Here is a 17,191-nt window from a genome sequence, read left to right as displayed (position 1 = left end):
CATATAAATCAAGCTATTTAAGTTTTACTTGGTAAGGTCCAAATGTATTTTTTGGTCCCAGTGGGATTCATGGCCTGACCAATAAGAGTTGGCTGGGGCTTTCAGCAGTTATCTTGGAAGTTTACAAAATGACAACATCACTTTGCAATTAGCAGGCAATTTAAAGACATTTAAACAATTACATCACATTTTCAGCCCCACTAATTGGCACCACAGCTGTTTTCTTTGCCTCCTTTTTTTGGAACAGTGGCCACAGGGTATCAAACCATGGTGAAAAACAGTAAAGAATTTAAAAAGTGTGCAGACACTCATGGTTTGGTGAAGAGCCAAGCTGTAAGGTTCTGTGTTAAGGGTGTTGCAAGACAGCTACATTTAGTACAGAGTTAAAGGGGAGGCATGAAGTAAATACCAATTCTGTGATCTTAGTTGGCAGGTCACTGACTGGGAAGGGTCTTGTCAGCAAAAATAGCAATAAATGCATTAATGCTAATCCACTCTCTCCTGACGTCTTTGGGGCAGGGCTATTCTGAGAGGGCCTGTTATTATGTTGTTAGAGTTGCATAGTATGTGTTTAAGTGTTAGAGTCAAGGCCAAGAAGATCTAAAGATAGGATGGTGGGTTTAGCTTTTTGTGAAGAGGGTGGAGCAAAGCATGCCCACCGATAGATAGTGTAGCCATACTAGAACTGCGGGGTTTTAAGTTGCTATTCATCTAAACATTTGCTGACAGAGGAGCATAGCCCTGGGTACTGAAGTTAAGCCTGCTGGCAAAGTATTTCCTTTTCTAAGTTACCTTTAAGAGATCACTGTGGGCTGTGAACCAGAAGTAGTTTGAGACCGCTCTCCCCCTACTCATCCAGAGTCAATGAACCACAAGTTGAAACTCATGGGAGCACCTCTGTGAAAACAGAAAGATGTAGATTAAAGGTGTGTAGCGTTGTACCAAATAGAACAGGAGTGGTTACAGCACTTTAGTGCATGTGAAAGGTGGGTAGCAGCGAACTCCGATCCCCTGCCCGTAATCCTGCCAGCCAGCCCTGGGACCTGTGCACGGAGCCCTCGGAGCTCCCGCTGGCTGCACAAAGCTCAGCTCAGCCAGTCGTGCCAAGGGAGGACCGGTGGCTGCTCGGCTGCCTCTGCGCCACCCAAGCCAGGCCTGCCCTCGGCCATTCAGTTCAAGAGCGATTCGAGTTCAGCTCCAGCACCTAGAGAAGCTGGTGTTTCGGTGCTTTCAGACTATCTTTCGTTCTTGTGCCTCCTTATTTCTCCCTGTCACGTTTTGGTCTTTCTTGCTACCAACCTTCCTACTCAGCCGTTGGTCACATGCCAACCTTTTCTCCCTCCCTGCACCTCACAGTCTCTCTCACTTGCCATTGCCCTCTGTTCCTTTTCAAGCCACCGTTCCCTGGCTCCTGACCACCCCTGCTGCCAGCTCTTCCAGCATCACTTTCCTTGCAAGCCTCTCGACAAATCTGCAGTCTGCTCAGACTGCCGTTTCCTCCTCCTCCTCCCCCAGGCACAGGCACTGGCAGGGGATTCGCTGAGGCCATGGGATAGATCCTCTCCTGTGTTTCCTTCCAGCACCTAGTTTCTCTGAGGAAAAACAACTACAGAGAGAGTCCTGCCAATGGAGAGCCTTGCCAATGGACGGTGCAGATAGACAATTCAGCTAACAATTTTCCTGCGCTTTTGTAATTTGCAACCTGGAGGCTTTTTTAGGTCATAACTCATAACTTGGCTAAATATGGATGAATTTTCATGGGGATGGACAAAATCTCTAATGATGGCTCATCACATTTACACCTCAAATACGTGGGGTAGATCTGAGTAACAAAGTGGCTGCAGGGTTATTTCAAACAGAAATAAATGGGTATATTTTTGATTACCGGAAAAGGGTCTTCAGACAGACAGCATGCACTGTAAAAAAGTTTATATTTGTAAAGTTTTTCCTGATGCAGGTATTTTGCTTAAACACAAAACATTCCTTTATAAAGTAGATATTTGATAGTGACTGTCATCTCCATCGTGATGTTTTGGCAAGAAGTTTGTAAGGGAAAGCTTGACTGTACAACGATGTGAGGATGCGTGTTGTCTTCTCTTTTAGTTTTGGTAGGTTTCTTGGTGTTAATATGTTTTTGAAACAGATTTTGATGGATGAGATACTTTCTAAATTAGAGTGTTCTTGGGGTGATTAGACTTCTTTCCAGAGGCGGTGGGGTCTTCCTTCTAATTTATCTCAAGTTCAGACTTTCTTTTTTCAAACACTGACTTTTTCTCAGCCCACAACTTGGAGATACGGGAAGTTTTTGAAACAAAATGGGAAACAAAGCAGCTATGAAGAACTGATCTTGTAGTCTCAAAAATAACATTTTGGCAATAGAAAACCACATGAAAAATAAAGGGTTCTTTGTTTTATTTTTCTTTTCCTCCGAAAATCAGCATTTCCTCAATGAAAAACAGGCTGGTTTTGAGTACCACTAATAGATATAAATGCAGCTGCTGTGCTGCTGATGTTACAGCAGTTCAGGGTTCCCAGGGCAGTGTGAGAACTTTCTGGAAACCAGTATCAACATGAAGGTTCTGCACAGATACTCCAGAGTTCTCGGTAAAACCCCTTAGCCTGTGATACAGAGGTAACATTAGAAGGGTGGTGTATGTTGAGAGCAGGACTGTGGCACATTGGAGTCTTGATATCCAGGAGCTGCTGTGCTATTTGGGTTTACCAAAGCTCAGGGGCTGTTTTTCCTGTGACGCTTAAGCTAGCTGTGACAGCCTAATGACAGCCCTGCACCCTCCTGCTCTCCCGGGTATTCCTCTCCTGCTTTGTCCCTGGGAAAGGAAGCCTTGGCCTGGAGCTAGACGCCTTCTGCACTTCTCCTGCCCTGTATTTCCTCTGAAGTTGAGTGCACTGTCTGTCATTCTTGCTGTCCAATCTGCCTGTCCAAACATTTGAGGCGAGACATTTGCAGGATACACAGCTCACAGCAGGTGTAACGTGGCACTTGCCCTTACCCGGCAGGAGAACTCAGTAGCCCTCCCTGAGACTGCTGAGGCACACAGCCCGTTGATGTTGGTGAGACGTTTGCCACGCCTGAATTCTTTGAATTTTGGATTCAGTTAGAAAATCTAACTGATGTGCATGTTTCTCCCCACTAGCTCATACAGCTCATGTGACTTGTTTCATTCATGTGACCGCTTATTATGTATCCATCATTCCATTTTTCTTTCCTATTAGAGTGAAATTGGACACAGCCCTCCTCCTGCCTACACCCCTATGTCAGGAGTAAGTATTTCACATTCAACCTTCATCCTTTAGGTTTTCCTCCTTTCTTCACTACGTATTTTCTGTTTCAAACCCCTTTTTTCCCTGCATAAATGGCCCAAAACCCAACAGTGAATGAATTGTGCCTATAAGCAATCAAATAGTCAAGATCTCTACGCTCAGCCTGGATCCATGTGCGAGCTTTATGGACCCACACCCAAAATCCTGCCAACTGCCAACTTTTCTTGAAAAAGCGTTTAGGTAACAGGCTTGGATGAATCTGTACATTTTTCCTTCCTATTTATAGGTCATGATGTCGAAATTTCCTTGCACGCCCTTGCTGTCAAGCAAAATGGTAGGTTGAGTCGAGCCACTGAGTTGAGGTACCAATACAAACAGAGTTCACCAGCCTGAAGTGCACTACCCGATGGAATTACATAGTGTTTGGGTGACCGTGTGGTTGTCACTGCAGGACACCCTAAAAGTAGCCCTCCCCCACCCCGAAATAAACACAGTTCAGAGATGTTACGTCCTCTATTCCCAGTCCCCTTTGCAAAAGGAGATTTCCCTAACGTGAGGTTTAAGGGTTTTGTTCAGAAATGCAGGGAGATTGCCAAAGCGGACATACCGTGTTTGTGTCTTACAGCTGTGTGTATCCAACCTCCACCTGTCTAGGGAGGAGACAAGCTTTCCTGCCCCATTCCTAGCCCTGTTTCCAGCCCTGAGCAGCCAGCTTGCTTCCCCGCTCCCCTCGCTTCCCCGATGGTGCCTCCCTGGGAGGGGAAGCTGGCTCAGCACCGCTGGGCAGACGGATGCTTTGCCAGTCCACAGCAGAGCCTGCGCTGCTGCTGATCCCGCAGCGCCGGGAACGCAGTAGTCTGCAGGATGGGCAAGGCTTCACCTGCCCGGTGAAATGCATCACTGAGCAAACGTGGCAGGAAGGGCACAGGAGCCACAGAGATGACTTGTTGTTGAATCTTCTCCCTTCGGAGCCTCCTTTCTCATGCTGCCTTTTCTTTTCCAACAGAACCAGTTTGTGTATAGAGATGGTGGCTACGCTGCAGAAGTGCCGATGCCGTACAGAGCTCCTGGCTGCATAATACCAGAAGCCCCAGTTGCTCAAGGGGCCACGGCAGAGATCTTTGAAGATACTTGCTGTAATGGCACACTACGGAAACAAGCGGCAACCCTGGCAAAAGAGGACAGCAGCACCCAGAGGTACAGCGCTGATCCCACGGTCTTCATACCCGAGCGGGTCGTCCGGGGAGAGCTGGATGAGGACGGGTACATGACGCCGATGCGAGACAAACCTAAAACAGGTAAAAAATTGCCTTTCCAGAGAAGCCCCCGGTCTAGTCTGACTGCATTTCTCTCTTTTTCTACATCGGCAGCTGTTCACCAAAAATGGCTTTATTGAGTAACCCAGCAAGCTTGAAACATTCTGACTAGGTTAATATTTCTTTACATGGGGATTCGTTTTTCTTTGCTTAATTTTCTACTTAGAAAAATCTGTCAAGTTTGGTAATTCCCCCTTTTCTTTGTGAGAAATAAGGAGAGGAATGAAAAAAAAGCCAAACCCCCTTCTTATCCAAACACAAATCTTCAGTTATTTTCAAGAAAAGGATCTGTCTTTGGCCAGCTGTAGTCTCCACTTTGCTTTGTTTATTGATCTTCTTTATCTTCATGGCATTGTGCTTGGTAAATGTCATGTTGAACATATCACAGAACCGATACACGCAGTTGACATTTCATACCCAAGAGAAGTTTAGGATTGAAAGAACAAGATGTGCTTCAGAGACACCATCACTGCAAGGTGAAGTTTGCCTAGATCTGTGCCAGCTCAGAGTGCTACACTTCACAGTTTGCCGTCATTCGTTTCTTCCTTTTTAAATAGTGACAACAGTCATTCAGTTCTAAGGGGATGTGTCATTAGTCATTTGCTTTCAAACCTTTGCCTTTGCTTTGAAGAAATTAATTAATGCAAATGTAAATGCCAAGTAACTACTGTGTTTGCTAAGAATTTGGAAGCCACTTACCCTTTGTGTTACATGGTGGGAATGGAGGGAGCCCTGGGGCATGACCCACAGCAGTAGCAATCGTGGGAGCGCACTCGTGCTCCTGCACGTCGGCAACCCCCCTTGCAGTAAGGGATTTGATGCTGTGAGTTGGCTTCAGTGTGAGCCCACACCTACATTCATGGACAGGTTCACCCCGGGGGTTTCCTCAGAGTGCTGCAGAAACCTAGCCCTTCAGAGGGGCTGCCTGAGCCCTCGGGGCCGCAGTAGCAGCAGCTCAGGAGAAAGCACCTCCTTCCCTTCTCCCTGGGCACAGACACAGGGATGTCACCGTGTGGCCGCAATGCTGCGTGCTCTCTGTCAGCTGTGGGGTTCAAATGAAAGCACTGCTTGGCTGTCATCCCTAAATAAAACATGTTCCCACTGTGCTTTTGGTACGGGCGCATGTGCCTGTTCAGCTCGCTTCAGCGAAGTTCTAGCTCCGCGTTCAGAGGTACTCGCTAAGTCCTGAACTTTTGCATTGAATAGTTTTGGCCCCATCCTGGATAAAAACAGAGCTGAAGCGAAGACTACAGCCACCCTCTTAAAACAGCCAGGGGCCTGTTTCCTTGCCGGCAGGGCTCTGTGTGGAGGTGTCTCTGGAGACCGTGACCAGAGCCGTGCCACTGGAAGCGGCACAGGCAGGCTGAGAGGCCCTGCCCTTCGCTAGCGGCGCTGGCTTGGGGACCCTGTTTTGTGAGGAACCTCCAGGCCGTGAGATGAAAGGCAGAACTAATACTGGAAGTGGGTTTGATCTGATGATTTGCAGCCTTGAGTGAACTGGTAGCTTTTGACAGATCTTGCTGCAGGGGTCCCACCCCCAGTCACTCTTGCCCCCGGCTCATCTCCAAGCCATTCCCTTTGCAGCCCAGTCGCAGTGTCAGCGACCCCCCCCCACCACCCACCCAGGCTGACTGGCTTTCTGTTTCACCGCGAGACCTCGCTATACCCAGAGCAAGGCAGGACGTGACTCTCAACAAATCCATTGCTCCATGGCTCAGTCGCCTGTGTGTGACCATGAGAGACACCTTACTCTGCATGCATTTGTAACCCAGGACAGCCAATCCCTTTACGTTTCTCTTCCCTCCCCATCTCCTGTCTAGCTCTCCATGCAAACTCCGTATGCCTTAAAAACTTTCTGCGATTCAGCTACAATTTTTTGTGGTGTTAATCCACAGAAAATGATTAGAATCAACTGTAGCCTGTTCCAAGTCCTTCTTTTGGAGATGATGTTAGGCTCTCTTATACCCTTCCCAGGGCTCATTTGAATCATTTTTTTCATCATGCTTTGAGGCCCTCTGTCCTTCAGGGATGGAAGGTTTTTAATCAGGCCAATTGTTCTGTTAGAAGTGAAGCTGTCTTAGAACTTAGCCCTTGGGGATGGGTTTTGTGCAGAGAGGCTTGACTAAGATTTCTGTAGAGCTTTCTGGATCGAAAGATGGCAGAGCAGAGGGTTTGGCAGAGATGTCCAAGGTTGCACAGGGTCAGCAGCAGAGGCAGGGGTCGCGCGGCGTGTTTGGGTCTGTAGATCATACACCGAGAGGGAGTCCAGGATCAAGCAACGCACACGGGCTATGGCTCAGCAAGAGCTGTGGTTGAGTTTGCCCATATGTTTGATGAGTCGCTTCATCTTCTTTTTAACCCATATTGTCTGTTTAGGTTGTAAATTCTTCACTGTTAGCAAGGGTGTGTTCAACGTAGTCAGCACCTGATCTCATTTGGAATTCTAGGAATGGCTGGGGTGGAGGACGCACAAGTCCAAGTACTGCTTCTGGTATGGCCTAGTAGTAATGCACTCACGATGGATTACGTCCTCTCTGTGCTGATTCTTTTTTTATCTTCCCTTAGATTACCTAAACCCGGTGGAAGAGAACCCATTTGTTTCCCGACGAAAGAACGGAGATCTCCAAGCCGTGGACAACCCAGAGTATCACAACGCTCCAAACGGGCAGCCCAAAGCAGAGGATGAGTACGTGAACGAGCCATTGTACCTCAACACTTTTGCAAACACCTTGGAAAATGCTGAGTACCTGAAGAACAATTTGCCGGAGAAAGCCAAGAAGGCCTTTGACAACCCGGACTACTGGAACCACAGCTTGCCCCCACGAAGCACCCTCCAGCACCCGGACTACCTGCAAGAATACAGCACAAAATACTTTTACAAACAGAATGGACGGATCCGGCCCATTGTGGCAGAGAATCCTGAATACCTCTCCGAGTTCTCCCTGAAGCCTGGCACTGTGCTGCCCCCGCCGCCCTACAGACACCGAAATACAGTGGTGTAGTGACCATGGTCTTACAGAAGTGGAAAGGCAACCCCTTCTAGCTGCCTCACTCTTTCTCTCTCGCTCTCCTTTTCCCTCTCTCCCCTCCCTCTCTCCCTTTCTCCCCTGAGCTTCCTCTTCTTGCCAGTTCACTCATTTTTGATACTTCCAAGTGAAAGGATGTCTTGGAGTCAATAGCAGATTGGGTTGGGAACCTGGAAGGAAGGAAGGAAAGAGACTGGAAGAAGGTGTGTACAACCTGGCATTTTTCACTTTCCGCAGATCTGGAGGGTCGGACGGTCAGAGAAGCCAGACAGTACCAGTACAGGCCAGTGCTGTGTTGCCTGCTGTTGTAGTTCTCGGTGGCTCAGCCCAGACGCTGCAGGGAAAGCCAGAGATAGGCTGGTTCTTTCAGCAGGAACTGATGAGAGTCTGTACAGCATTCCTGGAAATCTCAATGCAGTTTCCATTGGGGGGAAAAAGGACAATTTTTATATCATGTGTGATAGCATAGTAATTGAGATTGAGAATCCAATTTCTTTCTCTAACACTTTCTATCCCAGCAACTGAAAATGGCTAACCTGGCTTCTCATAATCATCCAGCTCTTCATCGTGGCTTTCCAAGAAATGATGATGTGAACTCTACTATATGGCTAAACCCTTTTTCTGAGCCACACCTTGATTTTGTGCCAATTCCTAACCACAGAGACTCCCGTTCAGATCTGGTACCCGACACGACCATTTTTGTATGTGTGCCAACATGACAAACACTTTAAACGCGAAAACCCTTTCAGAAGAGAGCAACAAAACCATGCCTCCAACACGTTCTTTTTGAAACTAAAAGGCCAAGAAACCAAGATTTGTATGCAAAAGGCTTTGCTTCCCTGTTTTATACCTGCTGACTATAAATACATAAAAAGCCCTAAGCAAATTCTTCCCTCTTTTTTCTTCTTTGTGATCACGAAGGGAGTCGGGGATGCTGTCAGGCAACACTGAGGACAAGATGGAGAACTGGAGAGTTTGATATGGGTCGTGAAGTCTGCTGGTGTTCTGTGGGGTGGTGGTGGGAAGGGTCCTTTAAACTGGAAGACAGACACTGGACTGGAGAAAACGCACATAGCGGTTCACTGGAAAGTTAGTTTGCACTTAAGCTCCGATTTTATTTGAACTGTTTTCTGGATTTTGAATGAAGCAATATGGAAGTGACCAGCAAAATACAAAATAATAATTTTAAATTAAAAAAAAAAAAAAAAAAAAAAAAAAAAAAAAGAATTCTATGTAAGGGATGACTGTGGAAATGCCAAAATGAAGCAAATCAAGTCTTTGGAACAATGTCTACCAGTTCTGAGGGGCCATTGCATTGACTGCTTCAGAGAATACAGTGACAGAGCAACCAGCTCTTACTGCTGCCGCGTGAAGGACAGCAGAGCAAGCCTTGAAAGGGATCGGAGGAGACAAATGTCTTGCTCTGGCTTGCAGCAGTATGGAATATTTTTTCTAAAAGGAGGATTACTCTGGCACAGAAGGTGGCGCATACGAGGTTTGAGAAGTCAAAATGTGCATGACTCACAGAGCTTTCTGTCAAAAATGTAAATAAGTATGAGTCAGTCTCCTTGCACTTAGTTCTGCTTTCATGAACCTCAATTTTTAGGTAGACACTCCCACCCCACCCCCCAGCCTGTTCCTCTTTGGAAATACCTTTCAGCCAGAGTTCTGGACGTTTTTAGCAACCTGAGGCGGATGGAGCTGGGAAGGGAGGCGTAAGGGCCAGAGACACTCCTGACACGCCGAGACCCGTGTGTGTAAGAGCATTTGTGTACCTAGTTCCCACCGAAAATCTTAAGGAACTATGAAGTACCTTTGAAGATCTGCCTATGTTTCTGTCCATCGAGGCTCTTAAAGGGGAAGAAAATACCTGATGGGCGGCAGTCTTAGGTGGTACAACAGTATCTCAGTTTATGCGCTTCAGTACTGTTAAAGTCGAGATCTTTGGGGTGACCTAACCTGGCAAGGAAACCAGCAACAACCAGTGGTCTGGAAATGGCATCAAGCTCCCCCAGAATCCCCCCGTCTGAACAGCTTGCCACCTTGAACAGTAGGGAAGCAGAGGAAGAAGTAAGAAACAAGCAATAGTTACCCAGCTCTTGGTGGTTGAGGGTCGGCTTGACAAAGGTATGAAGAGATTTCAAACCTGGGTTGGTGATTACACCTGTAGATGGGAAACAAATTGTGTATGATCACGAGGTCAAGGTCTGTTCAGCCAACAGCTTGTTTCTGCATCAGGTGTGTTGAGGCCAGTGCGAACCAGCTGCGGGGTGGATATTAACCTTGTAAACAGAGTACGTAGCTGAAGAGTCTGAAAAGAGCAAGACAAGTACAGGCCTTTGAAGCAACAAAAAGGAGATGTTGGGTCAGGGGGTACCGAGGTGGTGGCAGAACAAAATGACCGGCAGACCGCTGCCGTGGGGTGGACGGTTACAGACACGTCAGGCGTCCGAGGGGCCTGGCCTCTTCCCGCTGCCCTCCCGCAACGCCCCGGGGTCTTGGCAGGGGCTGGGGGCGCGGCGGGCTGGCACGAGGTCCTGGAGCCGCCGCGCCAGGGAAGGTTTGCCGGCGGTCGTGCTCACAGGGTGTCATCTGAAGCCCGGGCAAAGGTCTGCCGGGTTGGGACGCAACTGCCGAGCTGCCCGGAGACAGAGACCGGCACAGGAGCCTGGATGTCCTGCTCCAGCGCAGCAGCAGCAGCAGCTCGGGTTGCGTGGGTGGGTGGAGAAAGGGGTGGATTTGTCCCTGAACGGGTCTTGTAACAGAGTAACTCCTAATGGAGAAAAAAGGAAAAGAAAATCCTGGTACAGCCTAGGCGTTTGAGTTGAAGGAGGTGCACTCAAAGGCTGCTGGGGCAGAAGCATGCACACCCCCAGACCCCGGGTGGGGTGGTGCTGGGATGTAGCTGCTCGCAGGAGGTGAGGCCTGTTTGTTTCTCTGGTAATTCAGTAGTACCGGTGTTGGAAACAAGCCCATCAAATAATCACAATGTAAATAATTGTGTTTTTTAACAATTTAACATTTTCTTTCTTACAAAACTTGAATTATTTATTCATTTTCATTGTTGACTGTGGGTGTGATATACTCTAGTAAGTAGTGTGGAGATGCAGAGGTTCCTTGAAGTGAGGCAGCGCGAAGGCCAGGGCAGAAGCCGCCGGGCTCCACGACGCAGCCGTGCCAGCTGTGCCGCGAGTAGCAGAGGGCAAACAGGGTTCCTGAACACCATAATGCGTGAGGATAGGAAACTCAACAGGCTGCAGCTTCACCAGTGGGCTCTTTTTTTTTGTCGTTTTTGAAACTGAGCTGGGGGTTGGAGCCGCCGTTGCCAGCAGCAGCCCCCGCCTCTCCCGCTGGGCCGGCCCCGCCGCTGCCTTCGCCCCGGTTGGGACGGCGGCGCTGCGGACACGGGCCCTGGGCTTGCGCGCTTCCTCAGGCACAGCCATGCCTCTCAGCTACTGCGGCAGATTTTTGTGTTACTGACAAATTTTAGCCATGGTTAAAGGAAAAAAAAAAAAAAAAAAAAAAAGAGGCAGAGCTGCTTGGCTGCCTTAATCTGATCAGCGGAAATCCCTGGCTGGCCCTAACTCCCACATTTGCCTTAGTGAGTGTAGCTGCTGGCTCGGTGAAAGAAGTTGGGCAAATGTACGTGGTAAAGTCATGGCAAATGTTCTACTGTATTAAGTTGTAAAGATGAGGGTCAGTTTTTTTAAGGAGTAATTACAGGCTTTGAGGAAAAACAGATACTCGGGCACACAAAATGCATTTTGTCAGCACAGATCAGTAGGTGAGAGCATCAGCCAGAAGTATTTTATCTGGGTATAATTAATTTGCTAGTTCTACAATGGTATCTGTACACAGCACTGTCAGGTTTTATGGATTTTATAATGTGGTCTCCCTATTTGTAAATGTTTTCCTTTCCCTTATCGTAGCCTGCATGACGGAAGAGCAGTGACTAACTTTTCAAGAACAGATACCCGAGTGTGTATCAGCCCTTGTCCAGGGCACAAAGCAACTTGCTAAATGAAAGAGAACAACAGCTTATTTTTTCCTGTCCTCTTTCAGCGATAATTGTCTTAGATGTTGTTATCTACCTGGGGGTTATTTCAGACAGGTGTAGATGCTGGGTCTGATTGACTTGCTGTAACATAATTGACTGAAACCAACTACTTTTAAGCTTCCTCCTTCAGCTCTTCTCAAATTGTTCCTTTTCTGCAAAATAGCCAGGAGGGATCTCACGTGGCCGTTTGCTCGCATGTAGCGGAGTGTTTACAGCTTGCTTTCAAACAGGTCGTCTCTCACAGGTAGCGAGCGGTGGAAGCAAATCCGAGCGACTATCAGCAGTAGGAGCCACCGTGCGGGGCTGCTTCAGGGACCTTAAGCTCAGCCCTGAAATCCTGTCCTGTGTACAAAGAAACGTGGTGTCACCCGTGGTTGTACCACTTATTTAGTAGAAAACGCATTTCTTGACTGCAGGAACTGTACGCAGTGGTCTCACTCCGGTGATTTCCTGCGTTAGTGGGGCAGTGCCTGTCCCTTCGTGGCGCAGAGCTGCGAGCCCAGCGCGGGCGTGGGAAGGGCGCTGGCCCCCTGCGTGTGCCGCCGCTCCCGTAGCCCGGGGAGGGAGCTCTAGGGGAGCGTCCCCCGGCCTCAGCCACCACCGGCCCCGAAGCAAAGGAAAAGGCAACCCTGAGAGACCAGCGTGGCCCTGACTCTCTGTGGATCCATTCTTCCCATAGCTATGGAGCGAGCTGGGCGCTGCGGGTGAAAAGCACTAGCTGTGAGGTAAGTCAGCCTAGAAATGCAGCTCGGGGTTGGGGTTTTTTTGAGGATAGATCTGTATGAGAAACTCAGATTTCAAAGAAAAAGTTATTTATTTTTCCCCCTGGAGTGTCTGTGTTAGGTGTCCTGCATCATGGAGGCAGCTAAAGGAATGGAGGGACGGTTTGGGCTCCTTTATTTATACCACCCGGGAGATGAGGAGTCTTTGGCACAAGTCAGGATTAGGCTGTTGGTCACGTAGCTCCCCGGGGTAACTGGAGAACTCCGGGCGAGCCGTGCGCGCCCCAGGCAGGCGTTACAGCAAGGGTAGCACCCACGGCAGCACCCGTGGGCCCCCGCAGGCTCTGTGTGCCGACCCTTCCGGGGGAGGGAATGGGAGGAGCACAAGTGCCCCAGGGACAGAGGGCGGGGCCGTGGCTCGCTCGTTGGCTTTGCACAAGCGCCGTATCGGGGCTTCCACCCCCCCTTTGCCAGCGACATTTCGGAACGTTGAGCTCAGGTGGGTGTTGACCTGCTCTGGAGGCTTTGGGGGAGACTGGTGGAACAGAGGCTTTAGTGTGAACCAGGGCCGGACCTCGGGTTATCAGGCGCCTCTTTGGCTCTTGAAGAGCACCTCAAAGGGGACAGTATCACTTTGAGTTCCCTTCGGCAAAGGTTTGCGGCAGCTGGGGTCTGCCTCTGGGTTTGGACACCGCAGGGCACCTTTTGGGGGGAGCTTGTGGGTGCTGGGGTCTGCGCCGACGAGCCAGGGAAAAGTGCGAGGGGGAAACCGGAGAACGTTGCCGCCGTTAGGAGACAAGAGGAGTCAGAGCTGCTTTTTTTTTTTTTTTTTTTTTCCTTTTTTATTATTTAAGAGCGTGCTTTGTGGACCTTGGTAGAGAGGGGCTTTAAGGGGCGATTTGTAAGGTGTTACGCAGCGCGAGTAATTACGTCCCAGTTCTCCCCACCCCAAAAGCCATGAACTCGTGCTCCAGCCGTGTGGTGGATGAGACCCCCGGGTCCCACACGGCACCCTCGTGGAGCCCTGCCCGGCCTTCGAGCCCTCTTAGGGAGAAAACACTGTATTGTCCATAGCACTCCGAAGACTAAACCCTTTTGGGATAACCACAGTAATAAACTGTGAATGGTATTTTATAAGTGTAGATATGTATGCCATTCTTTTGAGGTAAGGTACTATGACATATGTAGCATAAACTGGTACTGCTGTTAAATGGGTCGATTATTAACTGAGCAGCTGTGTAAGGGGTAGCTAACTTTGAATGCACTAAACCACTGTTCCTTTGAAAACGGGGACTGACGGTAGTTGCTGGGGACTTGTCTTTTTATGGTGGGGTATGTTAAGAGAAAAATGCAGGTCACTGAAAACACGTAATTTTTTACAGCATTTTAATGTCGGAAAACGGTATGCATTCGATACATTATTCACAATGGTTTTGATCCCTTTTTTTGCCCAGTTTATTGTAAAATTTCCCCAACATCGTTAGCTGGAATTTCTAAAGAGGCAGCAGCCCTGACATAGGGAGGGGAAACGGAGGGGAGAAAGAAATCTCTTTCGGAAAACAGAGATAGCCAAACTGTATTCCCTGAACTGGCGGTCTTGACCTATCGATTTTTCCTTTTCTGATGAGGCTCAGATTCCCAGGCCCGGAGGGTGACACTACTGTCCCCTCAAAATCAGAGGCCGAGCCCCATCGGGGAGGCGACGCAGGGACAGGGGCGAGCTGCTGCGAGACGCCCCGTGCGCGGCGCGGGGCTGGGCCAGAGCAGCAGGGCGGGGAGGGTCTGGGGTTTAGCCAATTCTCCGTGTTCTCAAAGTGCAGAGAGACAAAACAACAATACTTCTGCCTTACGAAGTACCTTCAGGAGAAAAGAAGCATCAGCATGTTGGGGAAGACGCTCATTTCTTGCAAAGTGATGCATTCAGAGTTAGCTGCCTTTCTGAAAACAAAAAGTAAAAAAAAAAAAAAAAATACAAAAACTACTGTATGTTACTTTGAAAATGTGAATAGTATTTTTATAGCTTGTTAAAGACACAGCTAGTTGCATTTGTAAATAAGGATAATGTTGCTTTTATTTTCCTTGTGGACACCATTATTTGGAACATAATTGTCCTTAGGGTTGATTTGTATATAGGTAATTTGCTTGTGATTTAAGCCGCTCCTCCCCTTTTCTTTCTCTCCCTTCCCACCCTCTGGTTTTGGTTAGAAGTACCATTTTTGGCATTCTGTGTGATTCTGTGTTTTAGCACTATTGTGGTGTGTTCAGACTTTCTGCACTTGCTTACACAGTAGGGTATGCCAATTGTGTGTGGCGTAATGTTACTTTAACCTTTTGTTTCTCATATTTTAGCTATCGAGAATTATGCACTGTTAAAATACTTACTGACCTGGGTTAATATTACGTACATATTTTAGCATAATTTCCCTTCTTTTCATGGTTTCTCGTTCTTTCTTTTTTTCCTTCCCTCCCCTTTCGTCTTGTTTGGAGGCTGGGGAGAACCCTGTGGATCTTTCCTTCCTGTGGTTATATTTTCCACACCTCTGTGCTGTCCTGATTTTCTCCTCATGCTCCTCGGGGTAGAGCTGTATCTGTTAGTTACGGCAAATGTGGACTGTGGCCCACCTTGCATCAACCCACGGTCATCCCAGCTGAAGAATTTGAAAAGTGTTCTGCCTTTTTGTTATACGAATCTGTCAGAAATCTATTTTTAATTTAATATAAATGAAATTAAATAAAATCTGAAGGAAAGTGGGTGTGTGAGTGGTATTTCTGTGCAGGGGTGTGTACACACACACGTACACAGACACACAGACTAGACAGACAGACACACAGAGACAGACACACACACAGACAGACACAGAGACAGAGACAGAAACAGAAACACAGAGATGGACACACAGACAGAGACACACACAGAGACAGACAGATGGACACACACAGATGGACACAGACAGACAGACACACAACAGAGACACACAGATGGACACAGCCAGCCAGCCACAAAAACAGACACACAGAGACAGACAGACACAAACACAGAGATGGACACACAGACAGAAACAGAAACACAGAGATGGATACACAGACAGAAACACAGACACACACAGACAGACAGATGGACACACACAGATGGACACAGAGAGACAGACACACAAACAGAGACAGACAGATGGACACAGCCAGCCACAAACACAGACACGCAGACATAGAGACAGACAGACACAAACACAGAGATGGACACACAGACAGACACAGAGAGACAGAAACAGAAACACAGAGATGGACACAGAAATACAGACAGACAGAGACAGACAGACACACACGGAGACAGACAGATGGACACAGACAGACAGCCACAAACACAGACACACAGAGATGGACACACAGACACAGACAGAAACACAGACACACACAGAGACAGACAGATGGACACAGCCAGCCACAGACACACAGAGACAGAGACAGATGGACACACACAGAGACAGACACACACGGAGACAGACGGATGGACACAGCCAGCCAGCCACAGACATGCAGAGATAGAGACACACAGAGACAAACACAGAGATGGACACACAGACAGACAGACACCCACAGACAGACAGACGGACACACGCAGATGGACACAGAGAGACAGACACACAACAGAGACAGACGGACACACACAAACAGAGACAGACAGATGGACACAGCCAGCCACAAACACAGACACGCAGACATAGAGACAGACACACAGAGACAGACAGACACAAACACAGAGATGGACACACAGACACAGACAGGCACAGAGAGACAGAAACACAGAGATGGACACACAGACACACACACATGCTAACACAGACACAGAACAGAGACAGACGGACACACATGCACAGAGAGAGAGACACACAGACACGCACAGAGACAGATGGACACACACAAACACACTCTGATACAGACAGACACAGAGAGACACGCACACAGACAGAGGGACAGAGACACTGCGAGAGACAGACCCGCACAGGCAGACACGCAGAGACAGACACACACACAGGGGCCCAGGAAGACAGACACACAGACAGACGCCCACAGAGACAGACACACACACCCGGCCCAGTGCCCCCGTCACCCCGCAGCGGCCGAGCTCCCCCCCCCAGCGCACACCCCAAACTGCCGCGGGGCTCCCTGCCCCCCCCCCCCCCCGGCTGACCGCGGCACCCGCGCTCCCCAGCGCGTGCACACCGAGCCAGGAGCGGGAAAGGTCGTTCGGCTGTTTGAGGCGCATTTGAACACCCCCAGTGCCCCCGGAGTGCGACCGTCTGTTTGTTTCACAAGTGGCCGCAACGTTCTGCACGCGGCAGCGTGGAAGGGCCGCTGCACCCACCCAGCCAGGGCTCCTGCGCCCGGGGCTCCAGCGCCCGCCCGCTTCCCCGTGGCACCAGGGAGGCCGCCAGGCGCACAGGCTGCTCCCAACAGCACCGCTTGCTGAAGAAGGGGTTGGGTTTTACATTATTATTACAACTGTAGGTGTTATAAACTGTATTTTTCCGGGGGGGGGGAGGGGAAGCGTGGGGTCGTTAGCTAACTGGAGTGCTGTGGGAAGCCCCCCCTTTTCCGGCCGCCTTCGTACCCCCAGGCCCCTTCCAGGGCCGGCCCACGCGTGGGGGCACCCACACCCCAAAAGGCCACAGCTCTTGTCACACAGCATGGGGGGAAATGGGGTCTGAGGCAAAGCCAGAGATTCAATAGAAAAACTAGTGATGTGGTCACAGTAGAACTTCAGAAGAAATACAGCCCGAAGACACGAGT

At 49.0% G+C, this 17,191-nt stretch overlaps 1 protein-coding gene across 8 annotated transcripts in view; it reads left to right on the top strand.

Moving 5' to 3' along the window:
- ERBB4 (erb-b2 receptor tyrosine kinase 4) overlaps positions 1 to 15,151 on the top strand; it is a 640,083-nt gene extending 624,932 nt beyond the window's left edge. For 3 of the 8 annotated variants that reach the window (XM_042783928.1, XM_042783929.1, XM_042783935.1), the window contains exons 26-29: positions 3,235 to 3,282; positions 3,569 to 3,616; positions 4,289 to 4,580; positions 7,164 to 15,151. In XM_042783928.1, the coding sequence (XP_042639862.1) occupies positions 3,235 to 3,282; positions 3,569 to 3,616; positions 4,289 to 4,580; positions 7,164 to 7,600 (825 nt within the window). In that variant the 3' untranslated portion in view covers positions 7,601 to 15,151. The remainder of the gene's footprint in view (positions 1 to 3,234; positions 3,283 to 3,568; positions 3,617 to 4,288; positions 4,581 to 7,163) is intronic. The other 5 variants (XM_042783930.1, XM_042783932.1, XM_042783933.1 and 2 more) reach the window with 3 other exon arrangements.
- The last annotated feature ends 2,040 nt before the right edge of the window (positions 15,152 to 17,191 follow it).

This window comes from Tyto alba, unplaced genomic scaffold (assembly GCF_018691265.1).
Source record: "Tyto alba isolate M040663 unplaced genomic scaffold, T.alba_DEE_v4.0 Super-Scaffold_7, whole genome shotgun sequence".
Classification (NCBI taxonomy): Eukaryota; Metazoa; Chordata; class Aves; order Strigiformes; family Tytonidae; genus Tyto; species Tyto alba.
This window is presented reverse-complemented; position numbering and strand designations above follow the sequence as displayed.